Raw genomic sequence first — 19,023 nt, 5'->3', positions numbered from 1 at the left:
ACATTAATGGACCACAACAACCCTATTTATGAATCCATGGTGCTAGTTTATTCGAAAAGATGACACGTTTCGACCGTAGTCTTGTCAAAATGACACTTTCTTTTTGCAGCCATGTCATTCTGTCTGACTGCAGAAACATGTGGTTCTACTTTAAAGAAGGCAAATATATATAAACATGTATGTAAACCCCTTGCATCTCATACAGAAAGTTCAAAAGGTACAAGTAGACATGGCACACAGATCTTGTGGTTTACTAAAACAAAGTGTTGAACTATCAACATATACCCTAAGGAACACTTAAAAGGAGGAATCTGCAGTTGCTACATCCAACTTGGAATTATATTGTAAGGGATATTTACCTGTTGATTCTTGAAGAATATAACTTAGAAATGCCATGAACTTATAGTTGAACTGTCGTACCCCATCAGAACCCAAAATATAAGCTTTTATATGGGTTCTGATTGGGTACGACAGTTTATCTAAGCTCATGGCATTTATACGTTATATTCTTCAAGAATCAACATGTGTATATGTCACGAATATAGAAGTCCACCAATGTTTTGTTATCTTGGATGATCTGTCCTTGCATCTGTAGCTCTGTCTATGATTTTGAGTGGTTACATTTCTCCAGGCCCAGGGGAGACTGCTTTGTTATTGTTTCAGCTGTGGATTTCCCCTTTAAAGGGATAGTTGAAACTAATGATAGATTCCCTTATCTTTTAAGCAGTCTACAGACAACGTAAGACAGCAATCCTGATTTGGTTTAGTTTCCCTGGCCACTGTCTCCAAATGCTAACTTTTTAGCATTTGTCACCCAACACCAATTATATATCCCGTATATTAGCATCTTAAAGTATAACTTAATTGATCTACATTAGGAATTTCAGACGCTTTAGGATGATTTGGACATGAAACGTGCACAATTATTAAACTACAACAATATTTGAAATGTAACAGGGCAGACATCTTATACAGAACAATAATAGTTTGGGATGGTTTACAGAAAAGTCGTATAAGCCTGTGAAGGTCAGAGAAGATTGGATCGATACACCCACCAACACTCGCACATACCTCACTGATTTGATTTCACGATCACAGACACCTCTGATGGGCAGATATGTATATCACGGTTGATGGCGTCTTTCATCTTCCAAACAGAGATGTATGGGTAGACCGTCTCAGTAAACCTATGTTTATGAGTGTAGATGTGTGTATTTTCTTTGGGGTCATAGAAAGCCACTTCCCCCCTGTCGTAGTTCAGCTGAACTCTGATCCTCTGGGGTATCCTCTTCAGAGTGAGCGTTTTACCAGCTCCATTTGTATACTTGCGCCCCCTTTTCAGTATAGCCCAGATTCCGTATTCTGGAGACGCAAGAAGATCTTCTCCCTTCCGATCGACGGACTCTGCAGCCACGCCTAGATTCCACTCAGGTTGGTCGCCCACCTCCACCTCCCAGCTATGCTCTGAACCCTTCACAAAGCCTGTGGAGCCAATGACCTTTGCCCACCGTGTGAACCGCTCTGGGTTGTCTGGAATCTGCTGCTTCTCTACAGCTGTGTGTCGCACGCTGGTAAGGTCATCAGACAAAGTCATAGTAGAGGGAGCCGTGTTGGGGTCCAAAATTATGGGCGAGTGTTTGACTATCGCCTGCATCTGCTCCCAGACTTGGAACTGCAGGTTTCCCAGGTGTTTGGCGGTGTCGATCAGCGCTCCGGAGACGAGCTGTGGATCCGGAAGATCAAGTTGGGCTCTGGCTCTGTTCTGGGTACGTTTGTAACTCACAAGGAAGTTTTCACTGCCTTTGTTCAGGTCCTCTTTCACAGCCCCAATGGCATCTGTGAGAGAGGAGATCTGCTCAACAATGCTGTCCATGCCTTTCTCAATTAACATTCCCTTTTCCTTCTCCTCCTCCCACAGAGCAGCCAGTCTGGCATCCTCTTCCTCTCTCAGGAACTGGTGGAGCTTCACAAACTCTTCCCTGATCCTCCTCGTTGTGTCCACCTGCTGGTCCTTGGTGTGCTGAGTCATGCTATCGTAGCTATCTTGGGCATTTATACATTTCTCCAGCTTTTCTTCCAGACTTGTTAAGTCAGATCTCAGTTCGTCCTCAGGTCGTCCACTCACCGATTTCCCCTCTTCCCTACTTTTTTTCTGTGTTGATTCCTCTTCTGGAAGATCTCTCTTTAAAGACATAGCAAGTTTGTTAAGGTTCATGTTGCTTAGGATCATTATTGTGACGTTCACAGCTCCCTCATCGCAGTAGGTCTCCACCATCCTATCCACAGTGGCATGCCTTGTGACATTCTCCAGATGAGCCTTTGAAATGTTTGCAAAATCTTTTAGATTGCTATTGCACAGCTCCCAGTTAAATCTCTCCATCTCTTTGTTGTCCAGTTTCTCCAGAATGGTCAGCAACAACTCAGAGACAGATGCTGCCATTGTAGAACACTAGATACACTGCACTAGGTAGTGAAACGTACAACTTTGGTTAACTTTCCCATTTAACAGTTGCCCTTGGAAGTCACAGTTGTAGATGTTCTCTCTTAATAATCCTTTTGTTTCTACCAATAATTCCTGTGTTGCTTTTTCAGTCAGATGGAGAGAGAGCGAGAGTGAATTTTTTTTTTTTTTTATCTTTCTGGGTGTTGACAGGAAACCGTTAGATTGTGTGTGTGTGAACTGTGTGATAGGTCTGCCAAACTCCCTGCTGTTGGCTGATTGCCCAGAAGCAGCTGACCTTGTTCACAGACCTCATGCATTTCTTGTAAATCGTCTGACTTCCTTTCAGACGTTATAACAAATATATGGTAACAGGTATAACAAATGTAAATATAAGGGGGATCTGTAAGAGACTATTTAGTGACATCCAATCTGTTTTTGCTATACTGTCTCGTAGCTTTCCATTATTGTGATTATAAAGACAATGTTAACTATTTCGCTAGAGCTCATATCAACTGTGCAGAATTTACCATAACAAACTAACAATGGGTCTCATATCTACTTGTAGCATTTTGACATTGTGGGTAGTCTGGGTTTGTTAGTGTAAAGATGGGAACAGTGGTACACCAGGTGTCCTTGGAAGTGCTAGTATAAGTACTGTGTCAGGGGTTAGCTGGTGTCGCCTGGGGACAACATAAGATACTGTAGGAATGTTCTCCATATGTTATTATAATCATTTAGTGGTTCATTAATTTAAAACGGTACATCTCTCCAGGTACACCTCAAACAGACTGTGGATTTCTTATGCTCCTCACAAAATAAATTTGATTAATTACATTGTCTTTTCCACTTCTACACAATAACGTTTTGGCAAGTCAATGAAATAAATCAATTCATTTATAGAGACCAGAGAGTACATCAATTCATTTATAGAGACCAGAGAGTACATCAATTCATTTATAGAGACCAGAGAGTACATCAATTCATTTATAGAGACCAGAGAGTACATCAATTCATTTATAGAGACCAGAGAGTACATCAATTCATTTATAGAGACCAGAGAGTACATCAATTCATTTATAGAGACCAGAGAGTACATCAATTCATTTATAGAGACCAGAGAGTACATCAATTCATTTATAGAGACCAGAGAGTACATACATTCTACTTTGCGGAGATAAGGACTGAGCGCTCCATTCAACAACAAACAGCAAGTAAACCCGGGATTAAATCCAAGGTGCGTTGTAGAGCAGTGGACTGGATATTCGACAAAGCGCATTTTAAAGGTATTTTCCCCGACATTCACAGATATCGCATTCGAATTATTGTTGAATTGCAACTGGAATCTGCGTAGCGAAACAGAACGTAAACTGTCGAGACTTCTGGGTGTTTGTATTTTTAAATGTTTTTATTTAACCTTTATTTAAATAGGCAAGTCAGTTAATAACACATTATTATTTTCCATGACGGTCTAGAAACAGTGGGGTAACTGCCTTGTTCAGGGGCAGAACGACAGATTTGTACCTTGTCAGCTCGGGATTCAATCTTGCAACCTTTCGGTTACTAGTCCGATGCTCTAACCAGTAGGCAACCTGCCGACCCAGGTTAGCATTTGCGTCCCTCTTTTACTCCTTAGACTGCTTTCACCACATGAGAGAAAAATGCTACCATTCTCACAATCATCCTACATCTCATAAGAAATGAGGTGGTGTTTTTTGGCTTGCAGTGACGTTATACCATGCTATTATTTTCAGTTCTGTTATATAGAATACTATCATTGTGTGATCTTGCTGACACAGATTCAGTCTTGATTTAACTTAAACAAGCATCATTCTCCATGTATAACAGACATTTGCCGAAGTAGCCTTTTCTTCGGGGAAGACTGTGATTCTGGGGCTACTAAACTAGTAAAGCAGAGACTGTGTGTAAAGGAGAGTATCGCACACATGCGCAGAAGCTTTGGATTTAGTTGTCGGAAAATGGTTCTAGAGAATTCGGATATGCAGCCACTCTGTATTTTGAAACTTCTCTTAATGGTCTCAAGGGTACAATCCTTGATTCTGTTTCATTTTTCCCCCCAGCTAAATGGCAGCTCTGCTTTTTGGTTTGCTACAAAGAAAGACATGTAATAAGTGGGTAACATTCATTGAAATTACAATTGAACAGCTGTACATATTGCAGATTTCACCTTTAAAAATGATTGATACTTTCTTTAGAAATATATTAAATGTACCAGTGATCGGTTGTATGAACACCCATCCACCAACATGCTAGCAGTGCTAATTTACATTAAATTATAAAAAGACTGACATTGTTAGGGCCACGCAGCAGGAACCGGCGACCATCGCACCACTTTGTAAAGATGAGCATGTCAGGTGGGACTAGGACAGTCAAAACTGGGGATGACGAGACAACACTGCTATTCTTAGCTCTTTTGTTCAGTGTTGAGAGAAGAGTTGGGACCCTGCTATCACCTCCACTACCACCCTGTAACCAGGCCACGAACGCCAGACTGCCAGCCACCAAAGTAGTTCTCATTATTACGAGATGTGGAAGATCAAACGTAAGTGGCCCCACCATTTTGTGGCATGCATGCTCTTTCACATTCAGTCAAAACGAAAATAACAAAATGACTGCATATGGCAAGTCGTTTTTCCCTACACACACAGGCTACAGTTCAGTATGGCTGAGAGACATTCCCAGCCAGGCAACTAATAGAACTTGGTAGAACTCACACCTTAAATTCCTTTGCGTTACGATGTTGATTAGAGATTAACAATATAAAATGCCACTGTACTGCATTCCTGATGTAAAACTTCTCTTACAGCCCCCATCACGTACGCCTTGGAAGCAAAGTACAGGCCCTATCTTGAGGTAATTTTGCAAAACAATTTGATCCAATCTAATTCACTGCATAGCAGGGACTGATGTTCTATATTCCTACTGTGCATGGTAACTAATGAATAAACTATGTGGATGGAAGCCATCGCAGCCTTGAAATGCTTTCAAACATCTGGTCGGACAACAAGGCCAGCATCATGTTCACTAGGCACCGGATGGACTGAAACAGGGAGTGATTTCCTGGCCTTTCTCCTTGCCCCAGGAAATTCCAGACTGACCTGGAATTTGAATTGAATTAAATGGAATGTACAGGGAGCGAGAACTGAATGAAAATGCAATTTGTGGAATTGACACCAACCCTTGTATAATGTGACACTTTATCCTCAACTGCAATTAAAACTAAATGTAATTGAGCTCATTACCTCCATCAGTTTATGTTGATATATGTTTTAGGCTTTTAGTTTACATTTTCAGAATAAGAATATCTGGGCTGCTATCAATTAACAATCTTGAGGACTCCAAGCAAAAGCAATCAATACCCATCCATGCTCCTTCTCACACAGTAGTTTGAAGTAACATTGTAATGGTACGTGGTGTAAGAAAGAGGATATACTAATTCAGTAGTGCACAGCATCCCTGCACAAACCAATCAGACCTATAGCAAACATGATTGATTGACACTTCTCCGTTCAGCTCTGGACCAATTGGCAGAGGAGTTGCCAGGGAAGCTGTACTCAAGGGCCGAACTGTCACATGAAAAAGAAGACAAGGGAGTGACCGTGGGAGACCCTTCCCTTTCCCAATGGGGTGGCCCGTGACTGGCCTGACTCCAGAGCTGTATGGTCAGTGCTGCTCTTTAAGTGCCTGCCAGTGTTCCCTTCTTTACAACCTAAACAATTTATTGTGTGTGTTGTGTTTGCCTTTTTATGCAGAAAGATTATTTGTGCAATGAAAAATATCAATATATAATTTATTATTATGTTCCAGATGTTAGTGTGGTAATAAAAACTGCTCTAGGGTCTGTTTTGCCCTTTCGTCCACAATAGTTGTAAACTGTATGGAGAGGTTAAAAAAAAAACTGCCTGTTTTGCATAACACATAGTTAGTTTCTAACGTAGTGGAGAAGTGAATCAGTGCACTCTTCTTGTAAGTATAGGAGTAAATCCTCGTGAATATATGTTTAAATAAACCCTGTAGTATTGAAATCACGATAACGGAAAAACAAAAAATACAACTGTGTCAACGAACACAGCTGATTCTGTAGCTCGACCCAGGTACTGTAGTTAATCAATATTACAAACATTTTACACAACAGTACAACCAAAAGTTAGATGGTGCCTTTACACATTACATTCTAGACAGATTGAAGCTTTATGTTTCCAGCAAAACAGCAGCACACCACTTGTTTTATCATACGGCCGAGGGACGAGGCTATATGGAACTGCGCTCACATTCATAGACAGCGCTCTAGATGCAAGGACTGGGCCTGTCACTCCATTGAACTTTGATACTGCTGTGACCATTACCACTCTGCAGGATTAGTAAAAACGGGACCCTGGTGGTATGGGTAAACATTGACGACCACCTCAGATAGGTGACCACGCGAGATGACGCCTACATCGCAGATGCCTTCCAATGTACAGTGGGGCAAAAAAGTATTTAGTCAGCCACCAATTGTGTAAGTTCTCCCACTTAAAAAGATGAGAGAGGCCTGTAATTGTCATCATAGGTACACTTCAACTATGACAGACGAAATGAGAAAATAAAATCCAGAAAATCACATTGTAGGATTTTGACAGAGTTTTTGACAATTGTACAAAAACATTTGACAAGAGTTTTTGTACAATTGGCATTGGTGAAAAACTTATATAGGTCATGAACCATTCTAGATAATCTGATGAGTATATCTAAAAGCATGTGGACACCCCTTTCAAATTAGTGGATTCGGCTATTTCAGCCACACCCGTTGCTGACAGGTGTATAAAATCGGGTACACCGCCATGTAATCTCTATAGACAAACATTGTCAGGAGAATGGGCTTACTAAACAGTTCAGTGACTTTCAACGTGGCACCGTCATAGGATGGCACCTGTCCAACATGTCAGTTAGTCATATTTCTTCCTGCAAGAGCTGCCCCGGTCAACTGTTAGTGCTGTTATTGTTAAGTGGAAACATCTAGGAGCAACAACGGCTCAGCCGCAAAGTGGTAGGCCACAAAAGCTCACAGAACGGTACCGCAGTGCTGAAGTGCATAGTGTGTAAAAACCACCTGTCCTCGGTTGTGAAACTCACGACCGAGTTCCAAACTGCCTCTACAAGCAACGTCAGCACAATAAATGTTAGTCGGGAGCTTCATGAAATGTGCTTCCATGGCCAAGCATCCATACACAAGCCTATGGTCACCATGCGCAATGCCAAGCGTCGGCTGGAGTGGTGTAAAGCTCGCCGCCATTGGACTCTAGAGCAGTGGAAACCAGTTCTCTAGAGTGATGAATCAAGCTTTACCATCTGGCAGCCCGACAGACGGATCTGTGTTTGACGGATGCCAGGAGAACGCTACCTGTCCCAATGTATAGTGCCAACTGTAAAGTTTGGTGGAGCAGGAATAATAGTCTGTGGCTGTTTTTCATGGTTCGGGCTAGGCCCCTTAGTTCCAGTGAAGGGAAATCTTAACGCTACAGCATACAATGACATTCTAGACGACTCTGAAAGCCATGTCATGTTTCAGCATGACAATGCCCCCATGCTCAAAGCGAGATCCATGCAGAAATGGTTTATCGAGATCGGTGTGGAAGAACTTTACTGGCCTGCACAGAGCCCTGGCCATTGAACGCCTTTGGGATGAACTGGAACGCTGACTGCGAGCCAGGCCTAATCACCCACATCAGTGCCCGACTTCACTCATGCTTTTGTGGGTGAATGGAAGCAAGTCCCCGCAGCAATGTTCCAACATCTAGTGGAAAACCTTCCCAGAAGAGTGGTGGCTTTTATAGCAGCAAAGGGAGGACCAACTCCATATTAATGCCAATGATTTTGGAATAAAATGTTTCCAATGAGCAGTCCACATACTTTTGGTCATATATTGTATAATGTGTGTATGTATAAAATGTGTGTATATAGTATCTATATATGATAAGCTAGTTACTTTAAAAATATTTGTATTTTACTAGGATACAAAAATATATACTGTTATAATTTCCTCCAAATTTACAAGGAAGTTGTTGCATACTGTACTTTAAGGTCAAATGAACTGAAGTTTCTTACCTCTTACTCATTAGACTGCAATGAGGTGTATAACATCAGTAATGCCCAGACAATTGGCTTGGACAAGGTGGGGTTCACGTAGCTAGCGGTGGACGAGGTCAAGCTGCACATCCGCATGGAGAAGAGGTTAGAGGGCGAAGAGAAAATCGATGATCTGGTGCATTTACTGAAGTAAAGCTGAGGAAGATGCGAAGGGACTCCTGTCCTATTCTACACAAACTTCACATTTGAGTAGTTTGACTGGTAGCGTGCTATCATAATACTGTACGGGGCTTTTGCGAGAATGACATCAGTATTTCTAAAACCAACAATATTATAACAGCTATGTTAATGTTGATTGTACTATGTGTTCTAATTAAATTAACACTATGACACACAGTTGAAGTTTACATATACTTAGGTTAGAGTCATTAAAACTAGTTTTTCAACCACTCCACAAATTTCTTGTTAACAAACTATAGTTTTGGCAAGTCGGTTAGGACATCTACATTGTGCATGACACGTCATTTTTCCAACAATTGTTTACAGATTATTTCACTTATAATTCACTGTATCACAATTCCGTTGGGTCAGAAGTTTTCATACACTAAGTTGACAGTCTTTAAACAGCTTAGAAAATTCCAAATAATGATGTCATGGCTTTAGAGGCTTCTAATAGGCTAATTTACATAATTTGACTCAATTGGGAGGTGTTCCTGTGGATGTATTTCAAGGCCTACCTTCAAACTCAGTGCCTCTTTGCTTTACATCATGGGAACATCAAAAGAAATCAGCCAAGACCTCAGGAAAAAAATGTAGACCTCCACAAGTCTGGTTCATCATTGGTAGCAATTGCCAAATGCCACGTTCATCTGTACAAACAATAGTACGCAAGTATAAACACCATTGGACCACCAAGCCATCAAACCGCTCAGGAAGGAGACGCATTCTGTCTCCTAGAGATGAACGTACTGGGGTGCAAAACATGTAAAACAATCCCAGAACGACAGCAAATGACATTGTGAAGATGCTGGAGAAAACAGGGACAAAAGTATCTATATCCACTGTAGAACAAGTCCTATATCGACAAAACATGAAAGGCCGCTCAGCAAGGAAGAAGCCACTGCTCCAAAACCGCCAAAAAAAGCCAGACTATGGTTTGCGACTGCACATAGGGACAAAGATCGTACTTTTTGGAGAAATGTCCTCTGGTCTGATGAAACACAAAAATAGAACTGTTTGGCCATAATGACCATTGTTATGTGGGGTGCTTTGCTGCAGGAGGGACTGGTGCACTTCACAAAATAGATGGCATCACGAGGAAAGAAAATGATGTGGATATATTGAAGCAACATCTCAAGACATCAGTCAGGAAGTTAAAGCATGGTTGCAAATGAGTCTTCCAAATGGACAATGAGTTCAAAGTTGTGGCAAAATGGCTTAAGGACAAGAACGTCAAGGTATTGGAGTGGCCATCACACAGCCCTGACCTTAATCCCATAGATAACTTGTGGGCAGAACTGAAGTGTGTGCGAGCAAGCAGGCCTACAAACCTGACTCAGTTACACTAGCTCTGTCAGGCGGAATGGGCCAAAATACACCGAACGTATTGTGGGAAGCTTGTGGAAGGCTATCTGAAACATTTGAACCAAGTTAAACAATTTAAAGGCAATGCTGCCAAATACTAATTGAGTGTATGTAACACACTGGGAATGTGATGAAATAAATAAAAGCTGAAATAAATCATTCTCTACTATTATTCTGACATTTCACATTCTTAAAATAAAGTGGTGATACTAACTGATCTAAGACAGAGCATTTATACTAAGATGAAATGTCAGGAATGGTAAAAAACTGAGTTTAAATGTATTTGGCTAAGGTGTATGTAAACTTCAGACTTCAACTGTAGGTACAAAGACTTATAGCATAAATATTGCATACAAAAGTTAAATACATTTCAAAAAGTTCATGCTTATGTGCTGTATATAAAAACTATTTTACTTAAGAAAATGTTTTTGCATTATTTCAACTGCGTTTGCTTTCAGTATGAAGTTTGGCACGGCCATACACATTAGAATAACCCACCATCTACAGAGCAATACATATTTCTATACAAATTACAAAGCTCTTTCCATGATGTATCATTCCTTCATGTTACTCAAAGTTTATGCTAAACTGATTGCCTGTGAAGCCATGGTTTCTCAGACAAAATTAAATAGTACATACTGGTAAAAAAAAAAGAACAAATGACACCAGACATTTGCTTGAGACTCCTTTCAAGTAAGCTTTAATATTGTGCACGAGAGACTGAATCTGGATGACTCGAGCTTTCCTCGCATGTATGTTGTGGTAGGAGGGGTTTATGTGGGGGGAGGGGTTCATGGAGATGAAAGGGGCGAGGCATAATCGTTTATATTTCTTTAACACTTGATCTGCCAAGGCAACACAATAGATATCCTCTCTGGAAGTTGTACCGTTAACAATGAGGAATATCTATTTTTCTTCCATGTGCTATAAGTCAACGTGCGGTAGCCCCCTCCAACCCTCTCTGCTCCCATAATGCCACAGAAAGTCAGCGGTGGAGATGTCTCGCTCAGCTTCCAGAAGGGCTCACAGCGTAACCTTATTTTCATTGATTTCTTTTTGTTGACCACTCGCCTTTGCTTTTTTCCTTCTATTGTGCCTTTTGAAATGAGGAAATAAAATGTCTGGATTCTGTTTCCACTCTCTTTGTTGTGTTAAAGGGTGCGGTCTATAGGCCCATCTCTCATCTTTACAGTAATACAACATGGAATACCATTGCACAGTTGACCCTCATTACTTTTCATACAAAATAACGAGTAGAAACGTACCAGCACTAGTGGTTATTGTACATACTCATCGCAATCACTAATTACAAAGGGGAAAAACCTCAAATAAAAACATGTGAAACTAGTTATATACTATTTTTCTTCTCGTACAGGTGAATGCCTCAGAAATACCAAGCAGCACATTAAAAAGGCATAATGTGGTGGAATAAATACAATATATTTTAGCAAGAAAATAAAATTGAGCACAAAACAAGTCAGACAGGTGTCGCACAGTAACTATCAATTAACTGCAGTTTAGAAGGGAGTAAGAGAAACAGAGATATAGTCACTAGTGAGGTCAAACTGCTTGGGCATCACTTTGCGTGAACCTTTCAACCTTTGGGCAGTTTCAAGCAGAACACGTCACTTCCTGACCTAGAATGGTGCCGGTGCATTTATGCTACGAAAAGTCCATGAATAGTGTTTTGAATGAGTAGCTTTGTCCCAATATTTGTTAGAAGAGCATTTGATTATTAATCGAGTGGAATGCCAGCGACATTTGCGATACCGTGTTCAAGACTGCATAAAGCGGACTTTATGAGAGCGGGCTTAAATCGAGTGCAACTGAAAAATGTGTGGTCCTGTCAGTCTACGCTGTATATTTGGGTTCTCAAAGGTAATAAAAGGACACAACATAAGATCCCTTATGTAAATTCTATGCAATAAACAGAACATTTTAAACTGCAGTGCTAACGTCATCATTCAGCTACGCTACTTGAAGGAGGATTGTGAGAATGGCCAAAATAGTGCATTACAGGAGGAATGATTTGATTAGGGCTTTGGGATGTGTAGAGTTTTGCTTTTCAACACAGATCACACCATTTGATCCCTCCTTTATTGGGAAAGGAACCTATTGTCTGTGAAAAGTAAAAAATAAGCTTGTTTTTTCTTTTCCTTGTGAGAATAAAAAATGTTTTTTTTTCTTCTTTTCCCTAAACATTAAACTTCAATGGAGGCAAACAATCTACAAATGTCAACAATAGAAGGAAAGAGAACTCCAAATGAAAAGGAAAAAAAACACACTATGACACATTTAAACACACTTTCTGTACAGAAACTCAAGACTATACAATACCTGCAGACATTATGCTGAAGAGTCCTGTTTTATACAACTCTATGAACAATACAACTCAAAACATTCTCTATTTTACTGTACATGTGGAAAAAGTAGCTTTGCAGTCTGTTCTTCCAACCCCTTTTTAATGGTAGTTTAGCAATGGAATTGAAATTTTGCGGCCCATTGATACAAATGTTTTCATATTATTGCAATGGTCAGTTCTCACCTCTCAATATTAACAACAATTTTGGAATACAGGAGTTTGCCTCGGGGAGGGAAAATGGAAGTATATTTTCTCTATGTGTCGTTTCAACCAAGCAATACGGCAGTAGCCTCGAATAGCAGTAAACTCTCTTGGGCCCGACACTTGGGGCGCCCGCAAACTCAAGGAACACCAGGATTATGTCCTCTGCCCCCTCCATTTACAATGTCATATGTTAATTCTCTTTAGTTTGTTTAGTCTTCCCAAAAGTCACTTTTCACAGCTTGAGCTCGTTAGCCACTTTGGACGCGATATTCTTGAAGGCGATGGACGTGCCTGAGATCCGCTTGAAGCGCACACCGTTGAGTGAGAGGCGTGGCAGCTTGCACACCTCCATCTCCCATTGGACCAGGCTGTCCTGGCGGGCGTCGCCGTGCACGCAGAAGAGCATGAAGCGCTCGCGCTGCTCGTAGTCGCAGTTGTTTGCGTCCAGGACCTTCCGGATCTCGCGCATCATGTCGCCGGGCTCCATGGACGAGGTGGTCTTCATGCTCCAGGTGAAGCGCAGTGAACGGGGTTTGGAGTCCCGGGAACCGTCCTCCTTGGGTTCCCCTGATGCGCTCCTGGAGAGGAACAGAACACGGACAATAGTGTTAATTGAATAGGAGATAAGTAGGTAGACGCAAAAGCAAAAATGTTGGTGAGGTGCTGACCCAATTATTATAATAATTTTTTTGACATTTCCTTTTTAAAGAGTCATGTGACTCGGAGTATATAGAGTGTGCCGTCAAAGGGCAAAAGGCAACACACAGAACTTGTACAACCCATGTGTTCGAGACCCCATTGTAAAACGGACAACTGAATGACAGTCAAATATATGTTATTCAAAAGATTGCGCGCCGTGTAACACACATTCAGAACAGACACTTCTAGGCAGCTTAAACACACAAAATGGCCCACCAAGGTCTAGCAAGAGCATGGTATTCAGGGTCACGCCACTTAGGCACAAACACCACCACTGTGTGACTGAGAGCATTGGGGACAAAGTACACACATAACACAACAACAAAGAACAGCACAACAAGTACCGGTACGATAACAACAATGAACTAGTCATTTAAGACGAGAGACAGATAGCCACACCTAGAATTAGTCCACCTTCCGCCATCACAGTGCTAACTATACTCCACAACAATGAACTAGTCATTTAAGACGAGAGACAGATAGCCACACCTAGAATTAGTCCACCTTCCGCCATCACAGTGCTAACTATACTCCACAACAATGAACTAGTCATTTAAGACGAGAGACAGATAGCCACACCTAGAATTAGTCCACCTTCCGCCATCACAGTGCTAACTATACTCCACAACATGGAACAAGAATGAACCGGTGACATTGGCTTTCGATCCTGGGACTAGTAGTGACCCTCATTGACATGCCATGCTTTTATTTCGAGGTTGTTGTTACTTTTTCTGCGGGCGGCCGTGCCGATGCCTCACCTTGGGGGGTCTGTACTGCCACTGGCCTCTCCTTCAACCGTGGCCCTTTGGGAAGCAATCAGAGTTCAGAGTTCAACAGAGCAGTGGAAGGGGGTTGTCAGTGTCCACACAGACGATGGGTAGGTGAAAAGGACGAGGGTGGGATGGGGTCAAACCTACAAACATACACGGTCACGCGGCTCAACTCGTTCTGGGGAGGCAACTGGTGAGACTGCCAAAAAGGCCAACATGGCGTATATCGGCAAGCTAGCTAAAAACAGACGATGATACAACGTGGAAATCATGTGAACGGAGAGCGAGATGGATGACAGAAGACATCTACAGCACACACAACACACTCAAACCAAAGAACGAAACAAGAAGTCGGAAAGTGAGTGCAGGTGTCTGTCTGCATACTCCAAGGCATCACAGGCAAGGCCTCTCTGGGGTCTCAATCTCAGTCTGTTAGTGGTGCAGGGTCAGATAGCGGGGTGGATAATGCGGGGGGGGGTGTAGGGTTTAGGGGGATGAGTTAAGGAAGGGGGGGCTGGCACCAGGGCGTGAATGGTTGCATGTCATTGAAGAGGGCTTGGATTGCGAGGAAGAGAGGGTGTGGCGGGTGTAGACATGGTAACCATTCTGTGCGCTCCTACCTCCGGCCAGCCCTGAAAGACATAGTTCTAAAAAACAAAACAATGAAAGAAGCGATTTAAAAATAAATTGGTTATTTTCTTTGAGTGTAGCTATGGATGGAAATAGGGAGACATAAAAGGACGTTGTGGGAAATGTTGTTCAATGACTTTCTCGTAATGTGGCAGAAATATACAAATCTAATGGTGATGGATCCACTATGTCAGCAAAGTCGATCCCAATTTTGCATGAAGAAATGATGTGCTTAAATACACAGTGCTACATATGCTTACAGCAAGACCCCTAAATTCACTATGGGCTGATTGAAGGCACTAAGAACCAACCAGTTCATACTGGTTGGTTCAAACCTACTACACATGGAAAGTCTGATTGACAATAAACTATAAGAACAAAAACAAAACATTGAATCTAAAAAAATATTTTAAAATGTCTTCATAAAAAAATACACATGCATTGATTGCTACAGCAACATATGATGAGTGTATAGAACCGTTCAGTGACAGGTTAGTTTGTCATGCCCTAAGGGTGGAGCCCCTGGCTGGTGATAAAAACAGGCTCGTTTTACCCAGTGCCCTTGACTGCCTGCAGCACGGTCACAGATACTGCAGACGCCGCAGTCTCTATGTGTGTGTATGTGTGTGTGTGTGCATAAGAAAGAGAGACTGCATGCATTTCTATATGCGTGTCTGTGCTTTTGCGTGTGGTCCTGCAAGTGTATCTGTAGGCAGCCCACGTCTCTCTCAGAGCAGATCCTGGTCACCGCAGGCTCAGCTAGGGGAATAGGGACTGGCGCTACGGGGTGAAGTTTACCCTAGGTACAGATCTATGATCATCTTTCTCTTCCTCAATCCTTACCTTAACCATTAGTGGGGAAAATGCTAAACTGACCCAAGATCAGTGTCTAAGGTCAACTTTACCCTTCGCAGTGGTGTCCCCTGCTAACACAGGATTGAGAGAGAAAGAGGAACCCAATCACACTTTCTCTATTATCTCTCTCCACACTCACTCAAAGCAGCCTTGTACCTTACACGGTACCCTACTAAATAACTAGATATACTGGCTAGTACAAAATGTGCAGCTGTTACTTTCAATATCAGATGCAAAGGCTGGGTAAATATGGCCCTAAGGAAGTGAAACATGTTACATGATGTGTAGCAAGTTGGGGTCAATTCCATTTCAATAAAGTCAATTCAGGAACTAAATTGTAATTGCCGTTTATATGCTGAATTGAAATACATTTACATTACATTTAAGTCATTTAGCAGACGCTCTTATCCAGAGCGACTTACAAATTGGTGCATTCACCTTATGACATCCAGTGGAACAGCCACTTTACAATAGTGCATCTAAATCTTTTAAGGGGGGGGGGTGAGAAGGATTACTTTATCCTATCCTAGGTATTCCTTAAAGAGGTGGGGTTTCAAATGGAATTGACACTAGTCCTGCAGTGTAATATTGTAAATATCAGACCTGGGTCAAATACATTGTCAGATACTTTTAAATAATGGAGATCCGCCCGGTACAATAGAACCTATAGAATAAAGGATAAATCAAGCGCACCTAAAATACTTGAATCTGTCTATTTATCCCAGGTCTGGCAAACACATCGGTATGGTGCATTTTCCGTCCATTTCCACTGACCTGCGGACAAACTTGGAGGTGATCTTGCTGATGATGCCCGTGGAGGTGCCCCTGCGCGCCTGGGACAGAGCCCCCGTGTCATGGGAGAGCGTGGGAGAGGCGGGTGGACCGTTGTAGGTGGCCGAGCGGCGGTCGCGAAGTTGGGCACCGTGGAAGGTGGAGCGGCTAGAGGAGCCGCGGGGGAAGCGCGTGCGGTCGGGCGGCGTGGCGGCCGTGCTGCTGCTGATGCTGTGCGCCGATGGCGAGGCCGTGGGGGGGCTACGAAGGTAGAGTGAGAGGCAAAAATACAGATAAGAAATATCACCTAACATAAATACATTGGTAGTAATAGAACAGTATACAAATAAAGTTACATCTCTCACTTTTAGGAAATACACTGCTCAAAAAAATTAAGTGAACACTAAAATAGCACATCCTAGATCTGAATGAATTAAATATTCTTATTAAATACTTTTTTCTTTACATAGTTGAATGTGCTGACAACAAAAATCACACAAAAATGATCAATGGAAATCAAATTTATCAACCCATGGAGGTCTGGATTTGGAGTCACACAAAATTAAAGTGGAAAACCACACTACAGGCTGATCCAACTTTGATGTAATGTCCTTAAAACAAGTCAAAATGAGGCTCAGTAGTGTGTGTGGCCTCCACGTGCCTGTATGACCTCCCTACAACGCCTGGGCATGTTCCTGATGAGGTGGTGGACGGTCTCCTGAGGGATCTCCTCCCAGACCTGGACTAAAGCATCCGCCAACTCCTGGACAGTCTGTGGCGCAACGTGGCGTTGGTGGATGGAGCGAGACATGATGTCCCAGATGTGCTCAATTGGATTCAGGTCTGGGGAACGGGCGGGCCAGTCCATAGCATCAATGCCTTCCTCTTGCAGGAACTGCTGACACACTCCAGCCACATGAGGTCTAGCATTTTCTTGCATTAGGAGGAACCTAGGGCCAACCGCACCAGCATATGGTCTCAAAAGGAGTCTGCGGATCTCATCTCGGTACCAAATGGCAGTCAGGCTACCTCTAGCGTGACTGACCCACCGCCAAACCGGTCATGCTGGAGGATGTTGCAGGCAGCAGAACGTTCTCCACGGCGTCTCCAGACTGTCACGTCTGTCACATGTGCTCAGTGTGAACCTGCTTTCATCTGTAAAGAGCACAGGGCGCCAGTGGCAAATTTGCCAATCTTGGTGTTCTCTGGCAAATGAAAAACGTCCTGCACGGTGTTGGGCTGTAAGCACAACCCCCAGCTGTGGACGTCGGGCCCTCATACCACCCTCATGGAGTCTGTTTCTGACCGTTTGAGCAGACACATGCACATTTGTGGCCTGCTGGAGGTCATTTTGCAGGGCTCTGGCAGTGCTCCTCCTGCTTCTCCTTGCACAAAGGCGGAGGTAGCGGTCCTGCTGCTGGGTTGTTGTTAGAGGAAATTATAGTTTAGATGATTAATTATGTATACATTATTGATTAGAACCATTTATTCTAATACTATTATGTTATGATTTGAAAAGTATGAGTTTTTGGTTGAGCTGTTACTGAAAATGTAAGCAGAATTAATTAATTGTCTGATGCCTCCTGGGAAATTTAAGGAGGAGGGATAAGATAGTTTTTCAAACAGATAAGAATGTTTTGGTTGGATTCCATTAGTGGAGAGAAGTATATCTTTTAGACAGGTTGGAATGTAGTTTTATGAGGGGAGTAAAACTTCTCTAGGACTGAATACTACCTATTGTAAGGATGGGAGAGGGTGTGAAACTGATGACGTCATTTTATGTTCCCTTTCTTTAAAATGTAATGTTCTTTGTATTTTGGGTCAGTACTCATCAAGAATAAATGTTTTTAAGACTGGTCTCTTGCTAATTCATGCAAATGATAAACTTACAACTTATCATGAATTAGAAATGAGTGCGAATTGAATTGGTGTTGGCAATAAAACATAAAGGAATTTAGAATTCCTCTATCAGTTGTTGCCCTCCTACGGCTTCCTCCACGTCTCCTGATGTACTGGCCTGTCTCCTGGTAGCGCCTCCATGCTCTGGACACTACGCTGACAGACACAGCAAACCTTCTTGCCACAGCTCGCATTGATGTCCCATCCTGGATGAGCTGCACTACCTGAGCCACTTGTGTGGGTTGTAGACTCCGTCTCATGCTACCACTAGAGTGAAAGCACCGCCAGCATTCAAAAGTGACCAAAACATCAGCCAGGAAGCATAGGAACTGAGAAGTGGTCTGTGGTCCCCACCTGCAGAACCACTCCTTTATTGGGGGTGTCTTGCTAATTGCCTATAATGTCCACCTGTTGTCTATTCCATTTGCACAACAGCATGTGAAATTTTATGTCAATCAGTGTTGCTTCCTAAGTGGACAGTTTGATTTCACAGAAGTGTGATTGACTTGGAATTACATTGTGTCGTTTAAGTGTTCCCTTTATTTTTTTGAGCAGTGTAGTGTCATAGGGCAATGAAAAAACATGGACATTATAACAAGTCATTTCTCCCAGTTCCTCAACCCTCCATTGTCTGATACCCTAGCTCAACTCCTCATTTAGATCGGGGGGGGGTATAGGCTAGTGTTTAGCAATTTATATAACTTGGGGCCCTTCCTACTTGG

The 19,023-nt window shown here is 42.3% G+C and overlaps 2 protein-coding genes and 1 long non-coding RNA gene across 9 annotated transcripts in view; 1 reads left to right on the top strand and 2 right to left on the bottom strand.

Annotated features, from left to right (window-relative positions):
- Positions 1 to 228: 228 nt before the first annotated feature.
- On the bottom strand, positions 229 to 2,616 carry LOC124002869 (E3 ubiquitin-protein ligase TRIM35-like). Its single transcript, XM_046310637.1, has one exon. The coding sequence runs from the start codon at positions 2,438 to 2,440 to the stop codon at positions 1,073 to 1,075; it is 1,368 nt and encodes a 455-aa protein (XP_046166593.1). The 5' UTR covers positions 2,441 to 2,616; the 3' UTR covers positions 229 to 1,072.
- Positions 2,617 to 4,650: 2,034 nt separating this feature from the next.
- LOC124002874 lies at positions 4,651 to 6,302 on the top strand. 2 transcript variants are annotated; one of them, XR_006833146.1, is made up of 3 exons: positions 4,651 to 5,003; positions 5,268 to 5,314; positions 5,975 to 6,302. It is a non-coding gene; the product is annotated as an uncharacterized LOC124002874 (long non-coding RNA). The 2 variants fall into 2 exon arrangements; XR_006833145.1 differs by having other exon boundaries at positions 4,651 to 5,314.
- Positions 6,303 to 10,788: 4,486 nt separating this feature from the next.
- The window catches only part of LOC124002852 (serine/threonine-protein kinase MARK1-like), a 75,930-nt gene continuing 67,695 nt past the window's right edge, over positions 10,789 to 19,023 (bottom strand). For 2 of the 6 annotated variants that reach the window (XM_046310587.1, XM_046310588.1), the window contains 4 exons: positions 16,406 to 16,663; positions 14,767 to 14,793; positions 14,135 to 14,179; positions 10,789 to 13,255 (listed from right to left, as the gene is read on the bottom strand). In XM_046310587.1, the coding sequence (XP_046166543.1) occupies positions 12,910 to 13,255; positions 14,135 to 14,179; positions 14,767 to 14,793; positions 16,406 to 16,663 (676 nt within the window). In that variant the 3' untranslated portion in view covers positions 10,789 to 12,909. The remainder of the gene's footprint in view (positions 13,256 to 14,134; positions 14,180 to 14,766; positions 14,794 to 16,405; positions 16,664 to 19,023) is intronic. The other 4 variants (XM_046310589.1, XM_046310591.1, XM_046310590.1 and 1 more) reach the window with 2 other exon arrangements.

The sequence above is a fragment of the Oncorhynchus gorbuscha genome, linkage group LG18 (genome assembly GCF_021184085.1).
Source record: "Oncorhynchus gorbuscha isolate QuinsamMale2020 ecotype Even-year linkage group LG18, OgorEven_v1.0, whole genome shotgun sequence".
Classification (NCBI taxonomy): Eukaryota; Metazoa; Chordata; class Actinopteri; order Salmoniformes; family Salmonidae; genus Oncorhynchus; species Oncorhynchus gorbuscha.
The sequence above is the reverse complement of the archived record's forward strand: the minus strand, read 5'-3'. Positions and strand labels throughout refer to the sequence as shown.